The sequence below is a fragment of the Diabrotica undecimpunctata genome, chromosome 1 (assembly GCF_040954645.1).
Source record: "Diabrotica undecimpunctata isolate CICGRU chromosome 1, icDiaUnde3, whole genome shotgun sequence".
NCBI classification, from domain to species: domain Eukaryota; kingdom Metazoa; phylum Arthropoda; class Insecta; order Coleoptera; family Chrysomelidae; genus Diabrotica; species Diabrotica undecimpunctata.
The window spans coordinates 157,275,103-157,301,578 of NC_092803.1; the positions used below are offsets into that span (position 1 = coordinate 157,275,103).

The 26,476-nt window shown below is 31.4% G+C and overlaps 1 protein-coding gene across 1 annotated transcript; it reads left to right on the forward strand.

The window, feature by feature from the left end:
• The first annotated feature begins 5,636 nt into the window (after nucleotides 1-5,636).
• Nucleotides 5,637-24,914, forward strand: LOC140436060 (uncharacterized). Its single transcript, XM_072524772.1, has 5 exons — nucleotides 5,637-5,652; nucleotides 5,771-6,042; nucleotides 22,995-23,083; nucleotides 23,427-23,641; nucleotides 24,323-24,914. Exons 1-5 carry the CDS (start codon nucleotides 5,637-5,639, stop codon nucleotides 24,517-24,519), a joined length of 789 nt encoding a protein of 262 aa, XP_072380873.1. The 3' UTR covers nucleotides 24,520-24,914.
• The last annotated feature ends 1,562 nt before the right edge of the window (nucleotides 24,915-26,476 follow it).

The window sequence follows — 26,476 nt, forward strand, 5'->3', positions numbered from 1 at the left end:
ATTTTTTTTGTAAGATGATTTGTAAACAAGTATCCGTGCTTTCTTGCCTGTCCATTTCTTCCCCAAAACGGTTTTGTTAATAATTGTATAATACATTTTATTAATTTTACCTGATCGTCATATTTGCCGTCAATTTTTATTACCTAGCCCAACTATTAATGTGTTATTACCTTTTCTAGTTATTCTCCTCTACAACATATGTTATGTTATTTTTACTTTACTCCAATTCTTTCTCATTTATAAACATGAATTTACTTTTTTCCGCGTTTTTTATTTAACTAACTATTTAACTATTTAACATTGTCGTCTGTGCCATACATCATAGCGGATCTTATAATGATCTTACATATTATATCTGACGCTTTACTTTGATTTTTTTTGTCACAACATAATTTTGTGTCAGAAGTACGAAGAGAAAATATCGAAAAGGAAAATAGTTTATTTTTGAAATTATTAAAATTTTCAGCAATCAATTTGAAAATATTCAATAATTCCATTAAAACATTATGAATGGTAAAAATTAGAAATATTAAGGTCGTATTTTATGTCTAGCAGTGTATTATACGTGCCTACATCATGAAGGCGTAGAAAGGTTGAGAAAATAAAATAAAACAAAACTTTCCCAGCAGACCATAATTTAGGATTAATTTACATTACAAAAATTATGTTTTAAATTAAATAGAACTCCTCCCTCCCTCTGACTCATCAAAAACTCGCCCCAAAAAGCATCCGATATTGAATAAAAAATTACAAGGGGCATATTTTTTGTCTTTGTAAAGTGAGAGATACAAGAAAAAGATATTTAAGAAGTTAATACTTTGCAAGGTGAAGTAATTAACTTTCGAAAAAAGAGAATATAATTTAAAAAGTTTAAGTGAGGCTGCTAAATTGTTGGTTTAAAAAAAAGAAAGAAAGTAATCGATATACAAGGACAAAAAATTAGACAAAAATAATACGGCAAGTAGGTACAGCAAGTTAAGTTACAGTATTGTAACTATTTATCACACATGAATAGTATTTATCTTCCTCCCTAAATGTTTCGTGTAAATAAGTTTAGAAGCCAATATTGCAAATTTTTTGTATCCATCGTTTGATAAAATAAAGTTTCCTGCCTGCTTAATTAACCAATGTATGACTTTTTTGTATTACATTGTTTACAGGCGCGTGTTTCTGCTGTTTAATGACTCTTTTTTAGTGGTTTTGGTTTTCCAACATTTTCGCAAAGTCAAGCGGTATATCTATATATATATATATATATATATATATATATATATATATATTTGGGATGCAGATTTTAATTTCATCTTGCTTTAGTGTTAATTTTGCGCAAACGTTAATAATTTATACAGTGTGTAAAAGCCAAATGGAATAAATTCATTATTTAGGTTACTGTACATATTTATAAAAAATCCCAAAACACGTCTAATTTAATTTATAACTTGACATTCTTTAACGTGAAAATGCAACCCCTACCTTCAACCCCCTTAAAATGACAGGTACAACCCCCAATTTTTAAAATAGGAAGTATAGGCTTGTGATATATCGTTTGAAAGGTCTTTTCATTCTCCATTCAAAAATGTTGTCGCTTTCAAGTTCATTAAGAATAATTAAGATAAAATAAATTAAAATCATGTGGTTACCGAAATTCGCTACAATACAGTCAAAAACTAAAATGTAATGCAAAACGTAATAAAATGTAGAACACGAAAAACAACTATGAATGTTAATGAAGTAGATGTTCACCGCGAACGTCTTGGCAACATACTAATCTCTAACATAACAGCCGTGATCGACCTAATCGCAAGCGTTATTCGTTCTTTTAAGTCATTTAAATCAGAAGGTTTAGTTTTGTACACATGGCTCTTCACATATCCCCATAAAAAGAAATCTAATAATGTAAGATCAGGTGATTGCGCTGGCCATTCAATCAATCCTCGCCTCCCTATCCACCGATTGGGAAATATTGTATCGAGGTACTGCCGGACATTAAGTTGGTAATGTTGTGGTGCTCCATCCTGCTGAAACCATATAGTATTTGCTGGAACTTGAGGGTTTCCTGGATCAGGATATAAATTTGCCAACGTTGGAATGACATCATTTTAAAGTAGTGCCAAATAATTGTTGCCATTCAAGTTGCCCTCAAGCAAGTTGCCCAAGATATTGTTTCCTACAATCCCTGCCCAAACATTAACCTTTTGAGGGTATTGAGTGTGTTCTTTTCTCATCCAGTGAGGATTTTGCGTGGCCCAGTAGCGGCAATTTTGCCGATTAGCATGACCGTTAAGTGAAAAAGTACACTTATCAGAAAACATAACGTCTTCTAATTGGATAATATTGTTATCCAACATGTGCATCATTTGCTCACAAAAAAAAGTTCTCCTATCAAAATCGTCTTCCATGAGCTCCTGAGTAGGTATCATCTTATAGGGATGCAATTTATTTTCTTTTAATATGTTTAGTATCGATGTATGGCTAGCATTGAATGTAGTGGATGCCTGTCTACTCGATGTATGTGGATTTTCCTGAAACTCAAGCAACACATCTAATTTGAGTTCATCACTCAGTGCATTGGCAGCTGCTTTTTTTATCTGCCTTACATGACCAAACTCGCGAAACTGTTTCTCTATTTTACTTATTGTTCCTTGGGATATAGGCGGTAAATTAGGAAATTTCTCATGAAATAGGTGAGTTACTTCCTGTTGTGTTCGGGTGTTATCTCCGTAACCAATCATTTGTAAAACTGTTATTTTATGCATTTCCGTTAATCTAACCATTTTTCAGAATTGAATTGAACGAACTTTTTACTTAAATTAAAATACTGACAACTTAAATAAAACAATTTACTAATGCGTGTTAAAATAACGTTGCCACGGAAATTCTTTAAAGTTTTATAATGGTTACCATCTAAAAACCACATTGCTATGGTTTTTGTTCACTTTCTCATTATCAAAACCTAAACGGGAAATAAGTTTTGAGTATATTTTAGCGAATTTCGGTAACCACATGATTTTAATTTATTTTATCTTAATTAATCTTAACAAACTTGAAAGTGACATTTTTGAATGGAGAATGAAAAGACCTTTCAAACGATATATCACAAGCCTATACTTCCTATTTTAAAAATTGGGGGTTGTACCTGTCATTCTAAGGGGGTTGAAGGTAGGGGTTGCATTTTCACGTTAAAGAATGTCAAGTTATAATTTAAATTTGACGTGTTTCGGAATTTTTTATAAATATGTACAGTAACCTAAATAATGAATTTATTCCATTTGGCGTTTACACACTGTATAGTAGACCATTGAAAACAATCCACCCTGATATTTGGCAATATTATTCGGATCTTGTGAAATGAAACCGATCGATATGCGTTTCAAAGGATCCATTTTAACGATACATATATCTGTCATTTAGCAAATCGCTCCCTTTTAGTTCGATAGCCCTTTAATTTTAAATAAGGAATATATCATGTTTGGTTCATCATTACCTGTTTCTATCTTAAATATTATCAACAATTTCTCACATGTCCCCTAGTAAAGTCTTACTTTGCCATGAACTAATCCCTTTTGTAACTTAAACATCATAATTTATAATTTAAAAAAATGTAACTTAAAGTTAATTTAACAATATTTAAAGGGTTTTTACCCATATATTCTTCTTCTTCTTCTTCTTTGTCTTTGTAAGCAATTCTGCTTGTTCATGGGTGGATTAATACCTCTATACCTCTATACCTCTAGTAATATACCTCACTCATCTTTTACACGGTCATCCAATACTTCTTTTACCGATTGGTGACTTATCTCTTAATACTTTGATGACACGGGTCTCCACCACTCTGCTGATAAGGTTATGTCATTATTTTTTCTATTTTGTGTCTATTTGTTTATACACTATACGTAACGTTTTCTTCTAATATCTTCACTTCTCTTTCGATTTCTCAGCGTATTTTCAGTAATTCTTCTCAGTACTCTCATCTCTGCCGTTTCCAGTAGCCTTTGTGTAGTGGCTGTGTCTGGTCGTGTTTCTGAGGCATATGTCAATATTAATCCTACACTCGCTTACACCTTAGCTGGACAGTGCCATTCCAAGGTATCTTATTTCCATTACTTGTTCAATACTGATGCCATTAATTTCTATTTTAACTCTGGTTGGTTCTTTGCTAATTACTATTGTTTTAGTTTTCTGAGATTGTCATATTAAATTCTTTTGCTCTTATGCTAAATCTCTGCGCCAGTCGTTGCAGACTGTCTTCTTCTTGGGCTGTTAAATATTGCATCGTCTGCGTAACAAGAGTATTTTTATTTCTTTGTTTAAAATTCTGTATCCTGTTTCTTTGATAATGCTTTAAATGAATTCATCCATGTTTAAATTAAAGAGCATAGGGCTTAATGAGTCCCCTTTATTTTGCTCCCTATTTCTATAGGTTCTGGAAGTTTGTAAGTAAATGTTTTGGACAGTTTTTAGGGAAACTTCTTTATTATACAAAAGATGGATTACATATTGTGAGTTTTACTCTGTCAAACGCTTTCTTTAAGTCAACCAGACACAGAAATGCTAGTCTATTATACTCTAGTGATTTCTCAGTAATTTGCTTTATAACAAATATTGCATTTGTACACGATCTTTTACTACGAAAACCCTGTTGTTCATCTGCTAAACCTATTCTCTGATTTATTAGTACTCGTAAAATTTTACTAGTAGGCTTAAGGGTAGTATTTGATAAGTTTATAGCTGCGTAGTTTTCTGTCTGTTTTTTATCTTCGTTTTGAATAATAGAATTAGTTCCCTTGTTCCCCATTCTTCCAGTATTTTATCGTGTTTTATAATTTTATTAATTATTGTTGTTAATTGTTCTGAAATTGCTGCTCCACAATATTTCAGTAATTCGTTTGGTATCCTGTCTTTACCTGCTGCTTTTCTGTTTTTTATCTTTTTAAGTATTTTACGAACTTCGTGTAAATTTATATTAATTTTTTCATTTGTGGTAATTTCTAGTATTACCGGTTCTAGCGTCGTTTGTTCTTCCTCTACATAAGGCTTTTTTAGGTAGTCAATCCACCTATTCTTTTCTATATATTTTAGTTCTATTAGTTCCTTTGCCTCCGTTCTTTGACCTCTTATAAAGCGCCATTTTTCTTTTTGAAGACCGTGAAAATCATTTCCATTTCTTTTGAAAAGAGTTCCCAGTGATGATTTTTTATTTTTCTTTAGTGCATCTGTTTCGTTTCTAATTGTCTTATTTTATCTTTTCTTTTCTTTACATTGTTCTTTGACTGCTGTACAAAACCACGAAGTTCTTCGCCTTGGGAAACTGTCCGTTAAAACATACGCTTTACAAATTCCTGTATTATTCGACTTTTACTATTATTCACTAGATGTCACAACGCCTGCTTTTAAAATATGCATCAGTAATGGAGTATTTGCATTCTGCAGTCGACGTTTAGCTAAGTAAGGTGTCGAAAATTTGCAATAAATGTTAGCGCACGTGGTATATACAAAATGGATAAAAGGAAGTACGAATTTTGAGGATACTATGCCATTATTTTTTCAGAAAGTTATAACATTTACTTTCGTTTTGGAATATATTTTACTATAGTTATAACTGTTATCAATATTTATTCTTTTTTCTGGGAAAAATAATGCTCAAAAACGACTGTATGTTATAACATACGGTATAATAGCACGCTACTCGGTCATAACATTTTGTAACTGTTTAGTTATTGGACAAAACCATTGACTCCCAATGAGTAATTAGATGAGATTAAACACCTAGATGATCCATCTTCATTACCTGATGGTATTATTATCTTCCCTTTATCCGATAAATATGATACCGATGAAGATTCCGGGGATGAAAACCACATTGACATAAATAACCTTCCAGGTAGTCAATTACGAGTACAAGCTGAAGTTGTTTTTGATAGTGCAGCGTTGGAGGATGAAGGGCAGAATGAAATTATTATTTCGGATCCAAAAGATACTACAATTGAAGATTCTGATAGTGAAGATAACCTCCCGTTGTCTGTGCGTGTGTCTCGCTTTGATGTAAGTTCTCCATAACCTAAACCGAAGAAAACATTTATTATTCCTGGAAAAAAACAAAATATTGATCCCAATTTTTTCGACTGGAAGCCAGTAAGTGAACCAAAAAATTTTCTCATGCCTTTACAGTTATTTTCCCTTTTCATTGATCATAAAGTTCTGGACCTAATTACACATTTTAGTAATCTATATGCATCTCAACATAATCGCTCTGAAAATATCAATCGAAATGAAATTAGATGTTTCGTAGGGATATTATTTTTAAGTGGATATTTATCATTTCCTCGTAGGTCTATGTTCTGGGAAAACAAAGATGACGCAGGGTGTAAGTTGGTATATTCGGCTATATCGCGAAATAGATTCAATTTTATTATGCAAAATGTACGTGTTTCTAATAATACCTAATTACAAAAAGGCGATAAATTTACTAAAATGCGTCCGCTATTTGACATAATCAATAAAAATTTTTATATGTTTCTTCCATTTAAAACATCACAGTGTTGATGAAGCGATGGTCCTTTATTATGGGCAGCATGGATCAAAACAGTTTATCCGAGGTAAACCTATTAGATGGGGCTATAAACTATGGGTCGGAACCACAAAACAGGGATATGTCGAGTGGTTTGAACCTTATCAAGGTGCCACAACTCCACTTTCTGATACATACAAGGAATTAGGATTAGGAGCCAGTGTCGTATTGTCATTAACCGATAAATTGCAGTCTGATACTCCAAGTGCGCCGTTTCACTTATTCTGTGATAATTTTTTTACATCACTTCCATTACTACGTGAGCTAACAGCAATAAATTTAAAATGCACTGGAATAATTCGAGAAAATCGAGTTCCGGGTTGTCCTCTAAAAAATTCCAAGCTTTTCAAAAAAGATCAGAGGGGTGTATTTAAGTACTCACTCGTAGAAAACAAAAATATTATAGTAAATGGAACGACAATAATTTTGTTACTATTGCATCAAATGCTACTTCACCACTGCTAACCCTGCAGGTGAAAAAAACTTCGCAGAAATAAAAGAAAAGTATACTCATCCCACAGCCATTTATAATAAAAAAAAATATAATGAAAATATGTGAGGAGTAGACCGTGCAGACCAAAACATAAGCTTATACAGAATAGGTATTAGAAGCAAGAAGTTGTACTTTAGATTATTTATTTTCTTGATATGGCAGAGCACAATGCCTGGCAATTGCATAAAAGTAATGGTGGGAAAATGGATCAGCTAGCATTCAGAAGATGCATAGCGTCAGGATTACTGGACATGTATAAGAAAACGGGTACACGTAAACTCATCACCAATTACCATAAATACCCTCGTACATAGTACAAACTCATCACCGCCATAAAAGTAGGGTTTTCAAAATAGACCCTAAGAGATTGGTAATCTGATCACTGGCCTACCTGCACCCCGGATCAGGTATAGACCATAAAATCCCAGCAAACGGCTAGTTTTTGGTAATTTCACAGAATAATCCAAATCCAGATGTCTTAAATGCAACTGCAATTTATTTGTTTTTATTTGGGAATTCCACAAAATTCTATTGATAGGTATCTAAAATCATGCGAAAAGAAAAATTTCTCTTCATTTGCCCTTGTTTCTTCAACATGGATAGTGAACTGCTAATTGATTAAAATAATGGTTATCAATAATTTCAAATTTCAATTGCGAAAGACTCTAAAAAAATCGAATTGCCTTTTGTGGACTTGTGCGACGAAAGGGTGTCGCACCAGTTGTATGACTAAATGTCATACAACTGGTGAGTAGACATTTTATACCGTTTTTGTTTAGTTGTTTCGCACTGGTTTTCGCGAATCATCCTGATCAAACAGAAAAAAATCAGCATAATTAAGTTCTTTAAGTTAACTGTATAAGATGTTTCTTGTAGGCAAGGCATAATATTACTTTGTTGCTGTAGATTACCTTTTCTGATATTACATTTTGAGATTTAAATTAAATTGTTAAAGTCACATTGTGTACATATACTGAAAAAGCGATAAACGCTTGTAGTCAACGCTGATCAGCTAGACTAAAAAACACAACTATTTGGGTGTGCAGCTGAAGATAGGATAAAGAAGTACTCTTTTTAGTCTACCAAGCTTTCATAAATCTTTATTTGCATCATCAGGGTGCTACAATAAAGAAAATAAGTACAAATTATAGAATAAAAATTATTTTGTATCTTACACTAATTGGGGTTAGTTGTCATGATGTTTATAAAATGAAATGAACAACTCATCTGAGTCCTACAAATAATGGCGAAAACTAACCAAAAAAATGTAAAAAAATTGCTTTTAAAAGCACTCTAATTGTGGAATCTTTGTACAAGTCATTGAAAGATAAAGTACAGGAAACTGTACTTAAGCATTTTGATGCATTCTGTCACAATAAATGCATTGCTGATTACTTTAAATTTAAAAATTTCCGCCAATAATGCCATAAAATGTAAAGCTTTGCACGTGTAAAAAATTAAGTTTTTTTCGACTTCAACGCACTAATAGCACACTTAAGTTTTTAGCTTTTCCTATTTTTTAGACATTTTATATTTACTTCCTGTCCAAAATCGTCCATTATTTTCAAGATAGTCAAATAACGCCAAAACAGTAAGACTTAGACCGAATGTATGCTTAACAAATTATCTCGAGAATTCAATGAGAAATATAAAAATGCAATGAAAATCAAATAACGAAGTTGGGACTACTTCCGATATAAACAAAAATAGCACATGTTGACAAATATTTTCATTTTAAAGTTCACTATCGAAATCCTATGTAACTAAATTTTTAGATCTCAAAACCATTTAAATTGGCAGATACGTCTAATAGGCCACACCGTGAGATATATTAATATCTCAGTTAAATTTTGAAGCAACTTGCTTAAAATAATTTATTTCTGAATTTATTAAATTATCACATAAACGAGAAGTATAACAGGTAAGAGGCAATCTTTCGCATTAGAAACCAGGCAAAAATCCCGGTGATGAGTTTACCTATCTGCGGTGATGAGTTTACCAATCTCCAAAGGATGCCGGTGATCAGTTTACTGTATCTCCGAGGGTCTAATAATTTTATGGGGGGCTATATAGTGATGAGTTCGTACACGTCCAAGAAAACAACTAAACGCGGACCGTCAAAAAAAACAGGTATGGCAGTCCAGTGGGACTGCCGGTGGAAGTTACACTTCTATACACGCATGTTACAAATTTATTTGGGAGTCAATCTGAACAATTATTACATATGTAATTCTATAGGTAAGACATAGCAGAAAGAGAAACAGAATTAATAACAACTTACTAAGAATGAAGGATTGAATCAATATTTTGATGAAAATGTATATTTTTATTTTCATATATGTATCAAAGGATTTGAATGCAAAAATTTTTTTACACATACTCTGCAGTAAAATTCATTGTTTATTTTGTTATTAATATAATAATACAATACAAAGTAAACTGCAATATTTATAAGTATTTAAAAATGACAATAATATACATAAAAAAATACACTACAATACAGTGCAACATAATTCCATATAATAATACAATACAAATTAAAATTCAATATCCATAAGTATTTAAAAATGACAATAATGTAATAATATTAATAAAAAAGTCCTCCCTGACTGGGAATCGAACCCCAGTCTCCCGCATGACAGGCAGGGATACTGACTACTATACTACCGAGGACAAAACACAGAAGTATTTCAAAATTGACAGTTCTGGATCATACAGTGATTTATTGAGATTATTATTTTGAAATACAAAAGACTAATATAATTATGAACATTTAATAAATAATACAAAACATATCACATAAACAATAATATTAATAAATATTTTATTATATGTATAATATTATATGCATATATATCTTTATATAATATGTATAATATTAAATTATATATACAAAAGAAACATTTTTATATTCGAGAGAGGAAGAGAGAAAAAATATATCTTCTGTCTCTCTCTTAATCATTATCTTACTATGTAATGGTTTCACAGATCCACTCCCATACAAATTTCCAACGTGGAGCGCGCATATAGAAGTATAACTTCAAAAAGTCAACTTACACATTTTGAGTCAAGGTACGATAGATTAGACCATATCGTCATTTTTCAAGAAAAACAAATAAGGTGTGGTGTATGCCATAAGCATGCAGCGTTCAGATGTAACAAGTGCGATGTTGCACTTCACCCTAAATCATGTTTTTTTAGTTACCATAATAAAGAATAACTTTAATTTTTATACTCAGTTTCATTTATTGTATAATGAAATCATTGATCCTTAAGTAGCTTGAATTCCTACTGTTGGTTATAACATACACCTGATAACTCAAAAACGGCCAACCTAAATGAAAAATTTTATTTGTAAAACTCGTATATAATTGAAGTAGAAAGCCATTCATAGCAGAATTTATTAAAAATTTTGAGATAAAAAGTAATTATGATGGGATGTAATTACGGTTTTACAGATAAAACAACTTTGAAAAAATAAATTTTATTTATTATTTAAGTAAATAATACAAATTTACATTTTCAAATATACAGAGCAGTTTAATATTGAAACTCCACTGCACAACTGTCTCTATTGTCTACGCGGTCAAATTTTTCGTGAAAATCCTCGCCACTATATTTGAAACCAGCTGTATTCAAAACTAACCTTAGCTTTAAAGTTTTTAATACTTTTTTAGATCCAAAAAACTGCAAATGCACATTTTATAATAATTTTTTGTTCCCAACCAGATAAAAGTTTTTCATCATATAGCGGATTAAAAAATAAGCAGAGTAATAATAAAATTTTCGGTCTTCCCGAGATAGGGGCCCCAACGAGAAAGTCGTGCAATCAATATTATGTCAACACTTCCACTTATTGTCTTCGAGTAAAAGTCAGCTTGTAAACAGAGAGAGAGTTAATAAAAAAATTTATTATCGCCGAACTTTATCAATTCGAGCGCCTCTTCTCCAAAGAAAATAATCGTACAAATAAAAGATTTTTCCACCGTCTATATACGTATACAATATACATTTCCATTTAAATATTGGTACGTTTAAAGTTAATATTCAAATAAAAAAGCTGAAAGGGAATGCTCCGAAGGCACAGACATTACATTTACACATAACCAGAAATTGTCGTGGGGAAATACTGATTCAGCGCTCGATAACGACAATTGCCTAAGCAACAAGGGTCACAATTCTCATATCGAACTTTTGCCTAATTCGCATACAAGGGAACAGAAAATTCTCTGTTTATTAAAAGAAAATTTTAAGGTTATAAATTTGTGAAGTTTTTTACATTAAATATCATCAAATTGTAAAAGTGAGTATAAAGAGAGGTGGGACAAAGCTGTTAACTCTCTCCTCTACGCTTCAACCTATATTAAAAAAAAGAGCAGCTATTATAGTTTATAGTATACATTTAACAAAATCAGATATGTCGACAATACTTTGTCGTCTAATGTAAAAAATATAAAATTAACTGAACTGTAAAAAATTACACAATTGACGAATAAATATGTTCCTTTTTAATTTTCTCGAATCCCTAAAGCAAAACTGTTTTAAAATTTTCCTTTATGTAACTTTTAATGCTGCTTTTAATGCTTTGCCAATTTAATAATTTTGTTAACGTTCTCATTACAAAAAATTGTACTTAAAAGACTAATTATTTGACGTCTGTAGAAATTGCACGACAAAACTATTATACCTTAGTACTCAGCGTTTGAGTTTTTTATACCCTACTGCTAGACGGCTTGAACTAAATGTTAATAAAAAAACTCTTAGTAGATAAGTGAATCTGTGTTTTTAATACACAATGAAAAGGACTTAAACACACACAGATAAAATTAATTATAGGGAGAAAACTGAAGAACAGCGTACTTAGACGTAGTGAGAGGTGATAAAGACAGTCTACAAGATAATATAGGTAAAGCCCAACGATTTTTACTGGAAACAATGAAACGCTACAATATAAACATAATATATAAATTCTCTTGGAACCAAAATTCATTTATTAGAATGAAGATAAAGAACACTGAGAACATAAAAACCCCAAGAGTAATTAGACAAGGTTGTATACTTTTGCCATTATTATTTAACTTGAATTCAGAGGAGATATTTTCACGAGCTCTAGATGAGGCACAGAAAAGTATTAAAGTCAACTAAAGAGTTGATTATTCGATATGCCGACAATACAGTATTAATTGCCGGAAGCGAACCAGAACTACAAAATCTGCAAAATCTGCAAAATCTACAAAAAGAAAATAAATACAATGGTAATCACAAAAAAGAATACTCCAAACAAAAACATATTAGTAAATAACAAAATTATTAAACATGTTGAAAAGTTCAAGTATTTAGGATGCTGGGTAGATAAGACCTTAGGCTCAGAACGAGAAGTAAAATGGAAAATGTACAATAAAACAGCCCAAAAACAGATAAAATCCCAAATAGAAATAAAACAATATTTCACCAATCGAGATCTTAACCTAACTCTATGATATATATCTAAGACAAGGAAAGAGAGAGGACAGGTAACTCTCATTTAATAAACCTTTGAAAAGTGAAGCCAGTTTTGATGTGACTGCCATGTTTTGGTGCCTGTACGTTACTCATTACTACCTGTCGCAGGGTTACCGGCTCTACTGATCAACTTCATTTTACTAATTTACTAAAACACTATGTAATGATAAAACCATGTTCAAGTGATCATTATGTCAATGTTCAATTATGAATTTTGAAAAAAATCTATTTATTGATATATATATATATATATATATATATATATATATATATATATATATATATATATATATATATATATATTCATTATTCTCAATCTGCTGAAGAAATAAAATATAGCCTGGCAACCTTTCTGGTGCCGGTTTGGCTTTAGTAAGTTCCCTCTCTTTTCTTATCGAAGATAACTATCTATATAAAAGACTATGATGACAGGTCACACCTTTTGTCCAGTAATGTAACGACGCCACCTAGGAAAGAAATCTAAACTACCAACATTTGACATTTTAATCAAATTTTGTTTTCAAATTACTGTCATGTCAAATTACTGTAATTGTAAGGTAAGATCAATGACGTATAATATATATTTAGTATAATATGTCACTGGGTAAAATAAATATACAGTTACTATAAAAATAAAATAAAATTAAAACTAAACTAAATAAGATTTGATTAAAATTAAATCAAATTAAACAGAATTAGGTATAATTAAATAATAATTAAATAGAAGCTATATCTGTAAAAACGCTGCTATATATAATGTTTCTGCTTCATTTTCCATGTAAAATTCCATAATAAAATGCTAAGGTTCATTCCGCTCATTTTTTGAACGTTTTGTGGTGGGGGTAGAATAGTTCGTCGTATTGTGCAGTATGATACATCATTGGAAAGAAGAGGGGGTAGCGAATATGTTTAGACAGAAAAACACACATTGCAGCAAGAGTGCCTTACATCATATCTCCTTCTATCTTCATATCAAAAAACAAACAAGGCAACTACCAAAAGAGCACTACACAGTGTCTTCATTATTAATGAACTTATAGTTACATACGGGATGTCATAGGTCACTGTCATAATGGCACAATGAATAAAAATAGTTTACCTAAAAGGCAAATTTTTATTTATTGACTTAAAGAAGGCCTATGACTAAGTACAAAAAAAGAACTGAACGAATGCTAACATGCGACATAGCAAATGAAAGTACAGAATATAAGGAATATGTGCAGATAGAAAAAATAAACAAGGCGGCTACCAAAAGGACACTATAGAGTATATTAATAATTAATGAACGTATAGCGACATATGAGGCATTATAGGGCACTATAGATAAAATAGATTTACTATAAGACGAATTTTGATTTATTGACTTAAAAAAGGTCTTTGGCTAAATAAAAAATGAACAACTGATCGAATCCTAACATGTGACATGGGGCAAATTAAAAGGGGAGGATATAACAAGTATATTCAATTTTATTCAGATTCAGAAAAAAACAAACAAGGCGACTACCAAAAGGGCACTACACAGTGTCATTATTAACGAACTTATAGTTACATACGGGATGTCATAGAGCACTATAGATAAAAATAGATTGTTATAAAAAAAATTTTAATTTATTGACATAAAGAAGGCCTCTGGTTGTATACAAAATAAACAACTGATCGAATCCTAACATGCGACATATCAAATTTAAGGGGCGAATATAACGAATATTTTTACATAGAAAAAACAAACAAGGCGACTACCAAAAGGGCACTACAAAGTATCTTCATTATTAATAAACGTATAGCGATATACGAGATATCATAAAGCACTATGGAAGTCTGGATGCTGACAATTAGCTCGATAAGGCGCCTCAAAACTTTGAGATGTGTATATTCCACCGCATTCTAAAAAATCCATATACTGACCATATTAGAAATAAAGAAGTTTTAAGGCGTATAATAGAAATTATTAACTTGTAGAACTTATTAAAAAATGGAAAATATCTAATCTTGGACATATTTATATTCAGGTCCTTGCAAACGACAAATGATATGAATGATACGAATTTGCAGAAGTCATCACCAACTTTCATTAGAAACGGTACCTGAAGAAGAAGAAATTCCATTCTCTCAGAAGAAGAAATTGGGTCACAAGATAACATCAGTTTAATTGAATTCATCCTTAGATACTTTTTAGTGGCTGATTTGGTATAATAAACTCATACAAATCCGTATAATATTTTTCTATCCGTAATAAAGCAGTAGATTAATTAATATTGTGTTAGTGATTAAGCCGTTATGGGGTTAGTTTTTTTTTTTTCTGCTGAAGAACAAATGCTTTTTTTTTAAATAAAGCTTAAAACCATTTGATTTCAATTTCCTATTTTCGATATGTATTACTTCACATTTTTTTATAGTGTTGTATATTTTTTAATCAGCTTTATTTAATATTAATGATGCCGCTATGCTATTTAGCCACTACCTTGGGGTCCGAAATTTACCAGTACTTATATCAAAAATAAGTAACCACACCTACGAAAAAGGTTTAATAGTCTACGCCCACTTCAGCCACCGTAACAACTACTGGCCGCGGCTTATTTTCCAGAGAAACCAGCTATATTGCTGTAGAACTGAATGACTTCGCTGGAAAAGAACCAATTTAAGTACTATCTGTATTTATTTCATACCGGTTATCAACAAGCTTTGGCTTGCAGCTTTGAATATTTTTTTCTTTAAAAATATATATTTTTTAGTGCAATGTAACAAATAAACACATTAAGACTTTATAAATTTTTATTTCCTGTACTTTTCTAGTATGAGCGTTAGAGGAAAATAAGCAGGAAACAAACCTAGGGCTGAGGAGTTGAGCAGAACACATTCTGATGGTTAGAACGAAAATCGTTTCTTTTGAATATCTTTAGAGGTGCATAGGAAATTCCTCCTCTTGTTTCCCCAGCAGTATGAAGTTGATTTAAGACCCTCATCCTACCACGACTTGCACGGTACATTTGACAAACTAATATACTCAACTTAACTATTAAAATATTAAACAAAATTCCATTTCTAAAAATACTGTTGGTCGTTTTTACAATTTCTTACTCAGTATTTAACTCTGGTGTTGATGTACAATTGCAGAAAGTTATTTTTCTGACCTTCTTCGTTTAAAATCGACCCCAATAACTTTGGCAATGTTAAACGAAAAGGACAGTTTAAATATTCATTTGAGTTCGTACATCTGTGACGTTTTCGCGGTTGGTTTGCTCTTTTCTACTGACAATACATAATTATTTTACAATGTTTTCGGAATATTCTGCTCTACGAACTCTAATCTTCATCATAATATTAATCTTGGGATGATAATAAGGATTCTGAGTTAAAGAAAATACAGAGTGAGGCGTTTTGTTATGCAGATAATTTATTTTTATGGAAAATACTTGTTGTTAAATAATTGTTTTTAGTGAATGTTTTGTAATAAATAAATTAACAAAGTTTTCAATTTTAGAAAATAATGTTTTTAACGCAAGATTACTACTTATAACAAGTACAGAGCTTCTAAAGAATGATCTGTTGCGAGTTAATTCCCAAGAAATGTTTTCCAATTTATAGTAATACGTATTTATTTTTTTGTATAGATATTATATTTAAGAAGTAAAATCTAACTAACCTTAGAAAAAATCTCTTAAAGTTTTGACGTAACTGCAAATTTATCGAAAATGAATTTATGTCGTCATTGAGTCCAAACTTGGTTACCCCATTCGTCAGATCACTGTCAGACGTATTGTTCAGTTTTTAGCCATCAGGGAGCAGATGTGTCATATTTGAAAACTTAACCGATCTCGGAGAAACAATGACAGAATATATAAATGTGCTTCGATAAGTCGAATGTGTGCTTGTACCTACGGTGCTACATTGACTGTATTTTATGTTATTGTTGCTCTAAGGTTTTTTTACAAATACGCGAAAACATTGACGTAACTGTATTCTGTGTCATTTTTCATTTAGATTTCTCCTTATTGCGACATTGCGACAAAGGTTCAAAGCAACAGGACTTATTTCTCTAGACCGAGTAGCTATTTTAAAACGAATCTCTTCTCAAGATAGGTCTTTTGGGGAAATTGCCAACGTGTTGAAGGATATGTTTGAAACAACAAAATATGTAAAACCAACTATGTCCGGCAGACGGCAGAAAGTAAATATTGTTACAGGGGAGAGCATCTGTGTAGAAGATTTAGAAGCAGAAAAACCAGACGAGACAACGGTGGCAGTACAACTATCTAATTAAAAAGAAGTGTTAAAAAAATCCGAAGACACATAGATTTAATAAATTCGACCTTTTTTCTGAAAGTGAAATAGATGATATAGAACTTGAAGACGAGACCGATGAAGAATTGTTCAGCCGTAATGAACCCTTATTTTTCTTCTTCTTCTTCGCGCGACTAGAGTTAGTCCTGTTTGTCTGCGTCTTATTCTGTTTCAGTCGTTGTTGACTGTACCTTTATTACCTACCTTTATACCTACATTATCTTTCCACCTTTTTGGCGGCCTTCCAACGGGTCTTCTGCTATACGGCTTGTTGTTTTTACAGATGTTCGCTAATCTATCCGGTCCCATTCGGTTTACATGTTCGTTCCAGTTTTTTTTTTCTTGTTTTTATCCACCTGTTAATATTTTGAATTTTGCATTGTTCGCTTATACTTCTGTTGGTTTGTCTGTCTCTTAATGATATGCCCGCTATTGATCTTAATACTTTCATTTCGATATTGTTGATTTGTTGTTTCGTGTATGTTGTTTCTTGTATCGGTCCTTGTCTCCGCTGCATATGCTAGGATTGGTCTTACTGTTGTCTTGTATACTTTTATTTTGCTTTCCGTGGTTTGATATTTGTTTCTCCATATGGTTTCTCGGAGGCAACCACTTACTCTTGCCGCTTGATGCTTGCCTTGTGGTCTCTGTTCTTATATCCCTGTCACTAGTGATCTCTACTCCTAGGTAATTTAATTTTATCACTTGTTCTACAATTTTGCCGTCTATTTCTAGTTTGCATCTACGCAGCTCTATACTGATCACTATACATTTAGTTTTTTCTACGGATATTCTCATATTAAGTTTGTTTGCTGTGATATTGAAGGTGTGGAGCTACCTTGGTAGGTCATCTTCGTTATCAGCAATTAGTACTGCATCATCGGCATAGCATAGTATCGTGATTTTATGCGCTCCCATGTGGTATCCGTGTCCTTTTATTACTTCGCGAATTATTTGATTCATCACCATATTGAATAACAATGGGCTGAGCGAGTCTCCTAGGCGGATTCCTCCTTTTAGTTCGATGCATTCTGTTTCCCCTGTTGGCATTATAACTCTGGTCTTGTTCTTGTTAATTTTATTAATTATCCTTATTATCTAATGGTCTGTTTGTTCAGCTTGTAATAAATTTAAGATGTCATTTCGTTTCACCCTGTCAAAAGCACTTTTTAAATCTACAAAGCACATGTATGCTGGTTTTTCATATTTAATAGACTTCCCTATTATTTGTCTGATAATAAAAATTGCGTATATTGTGCTGCGGTTCTTCCGGAAGCCTTGTTGTTCGTCTGCCATGTTTGCTTTTTCTTCGATTTTATATTTTATGACTGCCGTTAACAATTTTAATGTACTATTCATCAGACTAATGCCTCTATAATTTTCAGAATTTCTCGAGTCTCCCTTTTTAAGTATCGGTAGCAGGAGACTTTCCTTCCATTCCGCTGGTGCTGGGCCCAAGGATAATAATTTACAAATACTAAATCAAGACACGCAAAATAAAGAACCTGTGGAATGAAATTCATTTTAATGCGGAGAGCTTATTCTCGTGATATGTATAAGATATGTTGGAGAAATCTGCCAAGTCATAGATGTAGAACACCTTCAAGTTAAATTCTTACGAAAAAATGTGGGTAAAGAAGACACATTTCTTTATATCCTGACGTAATAGACGAATCAATGGTAAATTCCATACCTTCTTCGCCGAGAATTTTTCAAAATTTGACAGATATGGTTGAAGCTGATAATGTTAAAAATAAATAGGTTAGGTAACTACATTAATAGAAATATTGCTTGTAAACTTTTTCAGAATATTTTAATTTGCTATTTTTATATTTTGTCAGACTCAACGTTTTGAAGTTATTGGTCTCAAAAATTTATTTCACCCTGTAAAATGGTAACAGATTTTTTAAAATTTAAACTTGATGTCAAGTTATCAATAGGACAGCTTTACTTGCCGTTAACATTGATTTTTGCTTACATTTTCAAGTCACCCAACCACCTTTTTTTGGTTTTTTCAAAAACATTTTAAACAGGTTCGATTCTTTGCCAAAGTTGGGATAACATCATATTTACTGTTTTGTGATATATTTATCAGTCATCAGTCAATTTATCATTCAAGTCATCAAACTCTACGGTATATTAGAAGATCATTTAACATCTATTCAGCAAATTGTTGCTTTGCTCTCATGTGAATTAGCTTCTTTTTAAACGTTACAGAATTTTATCATAATAAAAAAAATATTACACAATGACGGTATTAGATTTTTGTTTCGATACAGGGCAGCTACAAGCCGCTTATACGTATTTCGACCTCTTTAGGTCTCTTCAGAGGGATATAGCCACTGCTGTGAATTCAAACAAAAATGTTTCCCGTTTTAGACAATAGTTATCAAAATAACTATATACGGACGTAACTACGCCATCTAAAAACAAAAAGAGAAATCAAACAATTTCTACCTGGCAAAACCGAATTCAAATTTTTACCACTGTGCCTTCTAAAACTTGCAAAGCAAACAGCTTGATAAATTACTCAGCAAGGGAATCTAAAAATTGCATTCCACATGCCGTTCATCATGATCAAAATTCGTAGTCAATTCAGTTTCTGGTATTCAAAACGTAATGACGGTATTAGATTTTTGTTTCGTGGCAGATTTTTTGACAAGAAAGATTTTTGTTTGGATTCAGAGCAGTGGCTATACCGTTCTAAAGAGACCTAAAGAGGTCGAAATACGTATAAGTGGCTTGTCGCTGCCCTGTATCGAAACAAAAATCTAATACCGTCATTATGTTTTATTACTAACCTCCGTTTGGAGTACCAGAAATTGAATTCACTACGAATTTGGACCATGTTGAACGGCATGTGGAATGCAATTTTTAGATTCCCTTACCGAGTAATTTATCAAGCTGTTTGCTTTGCAAGATTTAGAAGGCACAGTGGTAAAAATTTGAATTCGGTTTCGCCAGGTAGAAATCGTTTGATTTCTCTTTTTGTTAAAAAAAAATATTATAACCCAGTTAATAACTTAGCACTTACTCTGCAGCAAATATTTATAATTATTATGTAGCTCCTGTCAGAGAATGCTAAAATGAAAGCTATTTTTAAGGCTGATTTAAAGAGCTCACGGTAGTCATTTCATTAAAACATCTACGAGCCTTTCTAACCAAAGAAAAAATAACTTTAAAATGGTTTAATATTGCAAAAGATATTAAAACACGATCCTATTGAACCTGATAGTTGTCGCTATCTAAAAGTAACGAGATTTGTTCAGTGTGAACATTTTGCGGGTGGGGTGAATTAACCGATTTTTTATAAAATAAAAGTGCCAAATACGGAAATAGTTTTTCCTTTAAAATACTTCTAACAATAAAAAGATAAAACCATAACAGTATATTACAATATAACAAGTTTATTCCGTATCTCATAACGTGATTTATTAATGAGTTCAAAACACTGAAATAAATTTTGTAGCTATCTATTAACTCATAGGATAACATACTGCTCTAGTTCTGGTATTTGTAGTTTACTTTATAGACACTGCATTTACTTTTATTTTTTACTTGAACCGTTTTGACAGTTTAAGAATTTTCCAATAAAATCTCCCAGAAACTATTAGTCGATTCTAAGAAACTTCGTTACCGATATTAAATTGTATCTGGTCATTTGGACAATTGGAAGTATGTAATTGGAATTTTTGATATAAAAGATGGCAAAGGCAAGTTCAAGTAATAGAGTGTGTTAAATAAATACACATTTTTTTTATTTCTAACATGTTCTCTGAATTTAACAGTATTAGACATATTTAAGTTTGTTGTTTTGTTTTATCAATCAATTTACAAGGGACAGCTGGAATTTTACGAATTTAGTGTTAACGATGACAAATGGTTTCTCTATCTAGTAATAAAAACAATAATTATATTTATTTTTTGGGGCACTATTTCCTGTTCCTGTCTTTCATATTTTGAATGTTTCAATTGCAGATATTGACTTATCCTCTAATTTATACAGGATGAGTTATGAGGTACATAGATCTTCCTCGTACGGAAGACCCTATGGAGAATTACAAATGAGCATTAAAACGTGTCTGCTCCCATTGTTTAATAATATACAGGACGAATTTGGACTAAAATTTCTATTTGTCATAGCTTTTGAACGGTAACTTCATCATCATCATCACGTAGCGCTATAACCCTGGGTGGGTCTTGGCTGACTGTACAACTTTTTTCAAATTTGTTTGGTCTTCCATAAACCTAGGGTCAAATGGAATGTTCATTTTCCGGAGATCTGCTTGAATGTTATCTCTCCATCGGATTCTGGGATGTCCGAGTGGTCTTTTGCCTGTGGGAATCTCCTCCCATACCAGTTTTACAAGTCTCTCGTTATGCAGTCTGTGCACTTGGCCTGCCCATTTTAGTCGCTGTGATTTAATTTCTTGGACAATATCGGCGTCATTGTAGAGTGCTTTTAATTCGATATTGATTCTGATCTTATACTGGTTTGTGGTGATGTCATGGTGAGGTCCAAAACTTATTTTTCGTTCAAAGTGTCTGAGCTTTTCTTCGTTTGCTTTGGTCATGGTTCACGTTTCGCATCCGTATGTTAGTACAGGTCTGACGATGGATTTGTAGATTTTGATCTTTGAACTTCTTGTAAGATTTTTTTATTTTATGAGCTTATCCAGTATGAATAGACAGCGGTTTGCAGATTGGATTCTGTCTTTTATTTTTTCAGTAACATAGTTGTCTATTTATCTCTTCGTGTCGTTCTATTTATACACATATATTTCGTCTTCTCTTCATTAATCTTCAGCCCTACTTCACTTGTTGCTTCTTCCAGTTGAAGACGTCTTTCGTGGATAGGATGGAGTCTCCAACGAGATCTGTGTCTATGTCTATATCAACGGTAACTTCGATGTGTATTATATTTTAATCAAACTATTACTACTTAATCAACTGTTTTAATCAAAATAACAAAAAATAAGGTCCAATTTTAACCTTGCGTTAGTCTGGTGGGGTCTAATAGACCCATTCATTTAAATATGTAAGCGCCATCTATATGTACCTACTTCAACTACGTTATCGCGTTGAGTATCTGCCTGCATTGAATCGAGACATCCGTAGTCAGAGCAATTTTAACCGTCGAGCAGCGCCTGGGTTCTCAGATCCCACCAGACCAAAATAAGAGATATATTTTTTTGTGACTGGTAAGTTTATTTTTTTGGATTTTTGAGAATTTTATGAACTTATTTGGTATAATATCTATGAATAAATAAAACAAATTATTATTTCTTAGGCTCGTATTTACCAACAACGAATAAACCGCTATTCGAAGATTAAATTTATGCATAGAATAAATTCTATCAATTTCTTTCCACCAATTACAAATAGTCTTATTATAGTTTATTTTTATGAACGAGAGAGTAATTAACATAATTTTAACTGGTAGCTCCGACCACTCCATGGGCGTGCTCAAGATTGGTTGAAAAATTACTTTGAATAATTGTAAAAAATAAATGAATTATTTCAGTGTTATAAAGTGTTATGTGTATGTAAACAAAAGTGACCTCTTTTATCACACACTATATTAGAACTGACTGGCCTACATTAAAAAGGGTTTTAAAAAATTCACATTTTTTTTAATTTTTAAAAATTACAAAAGAGAAAAAGAGTTTTTAAAACCGTCTAAGGTATGTTAAATAGATGAATAAAAATATTAATATAAAACTTACAGCTACTTGTTACAAATCCAAATCAGATTCAGAAGATGAACTTTCAGAACCAAGATTTATAATAACTGGCTCGATCATTTTATCAGTAATATCATAGTATAAAAAGAAATAGTATGGACACTCGACAGGCGGGAAAAAGTACGCGCATCATTTAGCGCAGGCCATATCGCCATATTGAAAACAGACCGACCGCCAGTGACATCCGACTGGTATTAATGTGACGTGTAATCATCTGTCGTGATTTGTTTGTTTATTTCTGTGTCGTTTTATTTTTCATTTAATTAAGTCTAAAAATAGTTCTTTTTAGAACTAAATTGTATTATCAAATTTCAACTTCGTATATTATAGGTATACGTAGGTATATATTAGTTATATTAGTTTTGTGGTTTCCAAGAGATATTTGTAATTTCATTATGCTGGAGAGTCTGGAGACCATTGTGCTGTGAACACTTGCAAAAATTCACGTTCGAAGACGGGAGGTACGTTTTTTACGTTTCCCAAGGATTCTCAAAGGTATGTATTTCTTTTGTCAATATCCGTAACTAATAAAGGTAAATTACAAGTTTAAATGATTTAAGACTGGTTCATTTTTGAAGACCCCTACTTTTTGCTGTACCTCTACAACTATTAAAATAATATTTTATATATATATATATATATATATATATATATATATATATATATATATATATTATATAGAAATTATATTTCTATTTTGTTATGAAAGTTCATAAAACTCAAATTTGCTAAATTTTGTAATCTATTATGATTAAGTTTTCGCGTAGTAATATTTTTTATCCACTTTATCTAGTCAATTTTCAATAATTTTCAAATTCTTAAAATTTATTTGTTTCAGGGGAGAAACCTGGGCACGAGCTGTTGGACGGGAGGATTTATATGTAAAGCTTCCAGCTTTTCATAAAAGTTATCAACTTTGTCATCTACATTTTGATGACAATTGTTTCTTAAATTATCTCCGTAACAGGCTTAAGCCTACTGCAGTTCCTACCATTTTTTCATGTATGCAGGGATCCTCAGACAATCACTGTGATCATTCATATTCACTTTTAGGTAAGTCATTTTGTATTAGTGCTTTTTGGTAAATACTTATCTATTATTTTTAAAACTTCACTGTCCAAATGGTAATAGCTACGAAGAGTCTCTAAGTCCAATGTTATTTTAATATTAAATATCATGACCTACTCTTGAATCACATTTGAAGCATGAATGGATTTTATATAATCCATTTAGCATATAACCACGCTATTTGAATCATATGTGATTCATTGGACAGTGAAGTTTTAAATATCTTAGTTATCCCAAAAAGATATTTATTTTTAATATCAGATATTAATGTTTCATTATAAGACGTCAAGTGCAAAACGTTATTAAAATTAAAAGGCGGTTTCTAAACTACTGAAACCTATGTTTTAATTGTAAATAGTGTTCCTTATGTTATTATATATCAAAGTTAAGAGTGCTCTACAGGTTATACATGGTTATTTAGTCTGTTTGATCCACTCTATGTATAATCCTATTTTTAAAAAACAGTTAAAAATAAAAGTTGTTAAAAGTTATATGAATTTTAATACTAGTAGTAAACATTCAGAGGATTCATTCATAACAAGTGATAGAATTAGCACTCTTTTTCCAAAAGAAATATACAATACATTATAAAATTTCTAAATTGGACTTTTTTCTATTATTACAAGAGTATTGACTTATGTATAATACATTTTTTTCTGTTTACAGATAATGTAGACAAATCAACTTCACCACTGTCAGAATTTTCTCCAACATTGAGCACTCAAACACCTTTACTTCTATCTTCCCATACTCCAAGGAAGGAAGTTCTCAGATCAAAAGTAAAGGAATTGAGAAATGAAAATTATCCTTTGTCCCAAAAAATAAATGAACTTGAGAATCAAGTTATAAAATATTTCAAATAAATCTATAAAAAATAAATTAATCGTTTGGAGCAATAAATTGATTTTTTTACTACTAACATGAAAAATTACTATTATTTATTTAATTACTAAAAGAAGTAAATTTTCTCTCTGTAGGTAAACAGTATTTACTTTTTTACCTAGGTAAATAATGCAAAATAAGTGTTAGTATAGTGCCATGTAGTTGTTTTGATTTGTTGATTTACTTCTAATAAAAGTATTACAATGCCTTTAACTTCTTTTGCTGACACTGTTCACAATAGTGAAGTAAATATTCCCTCAGAGAACTCTGTTACAGGAAATGCAGAAATACATAATGGTTTGTAACAATTGCCCAATTAATTATAATTTTAACCAAATTTCCATGTTCCAAGTCTGGTTAAATACATGTTCATGTTCCAAATATTACAAATAATAGTTTTTTTTTAAATTGTTTGTTTTTCATTTTTTTTTTTTGTTTATAATAAATTAAGCTATATTTCGGTACCCACATATAGAATTTTATATCTTACTTTTATTTGTGGCATCCTGTCTTATGCTTCTAGAGAATGGTCACCATACTATTTTAACCATATTTACACCCTCGAAAAAATTCAAAATAAGTTTCTCCGGATTTGTGCTTATAGATTAAACTTAAAGAACTTGTCTTTGGTTGAACTAAGGTCAAGGCTAAATATCAGTTCCTTAGAAAACTATAGAACTAAAATGCGATCTAGTCTTTCTCTATAAACTATTTAATCATACAACTGACTGTTCTGATTTATTAGGTCCTATCAACTTTAGATGTAGCACTAGAATTCTTAAAGAAATGTCTTTGTTCTCTATAAAGTACTATCACACTAACTATGCCAAATTCCCATATCCGAATTCAGATACTGGGAAATGACTTTAGTCAATCTTATGATCTGCTGGATATTTCTTTCTTTCTCCCCTTCCTTTTACCCTATCAGGGTGTCGGATCTGCTAGATATAAAATCTGTAAGATTCAAGCACTGTTTGACTGAGTATATTAGGGATCGAAGATGAGTGACCCTTAACTTGGGAGTTTTCATTTCATATTTATAAGAACTTGGGGGTATTCATTTCATTTTAAAACGATTCTCAGGAAAATATAATTTTTGTAATTTAATAATTGTTTAACAATATTTAATAAATATTTAATATTTAGTTTTAGTATTTGTGTTATGGTTAGGATATTTTACGTTGTTAATTATTTTGTAAAAAATGGGGACATCCCGTTAATAAATAAATAAATAAATAATAATTCTGGTTTTATTCGCAAAAAAAAAATAATGGAATTGATATTTCCAGTTACGAAAATGGTAACCTTTACAACTGAACATAAAATTCAAATTATTAAATGATATTATTCTGGAAGTAGTGCCAACGATATAATCGGTACGTTTTCGTTTTCATTCGAAGGCCCTGTACCATCAAAATCTGCAATTCACAACATTATTTTTAAATTTGAAAAAACTGATTGTAGAAAATGCACGGATAGTGATAGAGATAAATTAACCAGCTCGTGCAATTAATCAAGAACAGGAACAGCGTGAAACTGCAGTAAGTAGTCTAACTGAAATCAATTTTCCTTGTAACAACACCCTAATTTCAACAGAAACTGGTATCACTGCTAGAACTGTATGAAATACTTTAAAAACAAATAAGTACCATTGCTACTAAAAAAATTTTAAATTCACAACTATTCTACTAGAAACTGTAGTGAATGCAATTTAAAAAGGCCGGTAAAAAACTTATAATAAAAAAGATGGCCTCTGGCAGTCTTTTATGTAATTTCAGATATAACAAGAAAAAATGCATGTTCTTTATAAAAGCGCAAATAGTCAATGTTCCTTGTCTCAAAAACATTTCACGATATTACTCGGTAAAAGTCTTTTGCATGTACATCTGAAAAGAAGAAAAGATATGAAACAGCTCTCTAATGATTTAAAAACCACAA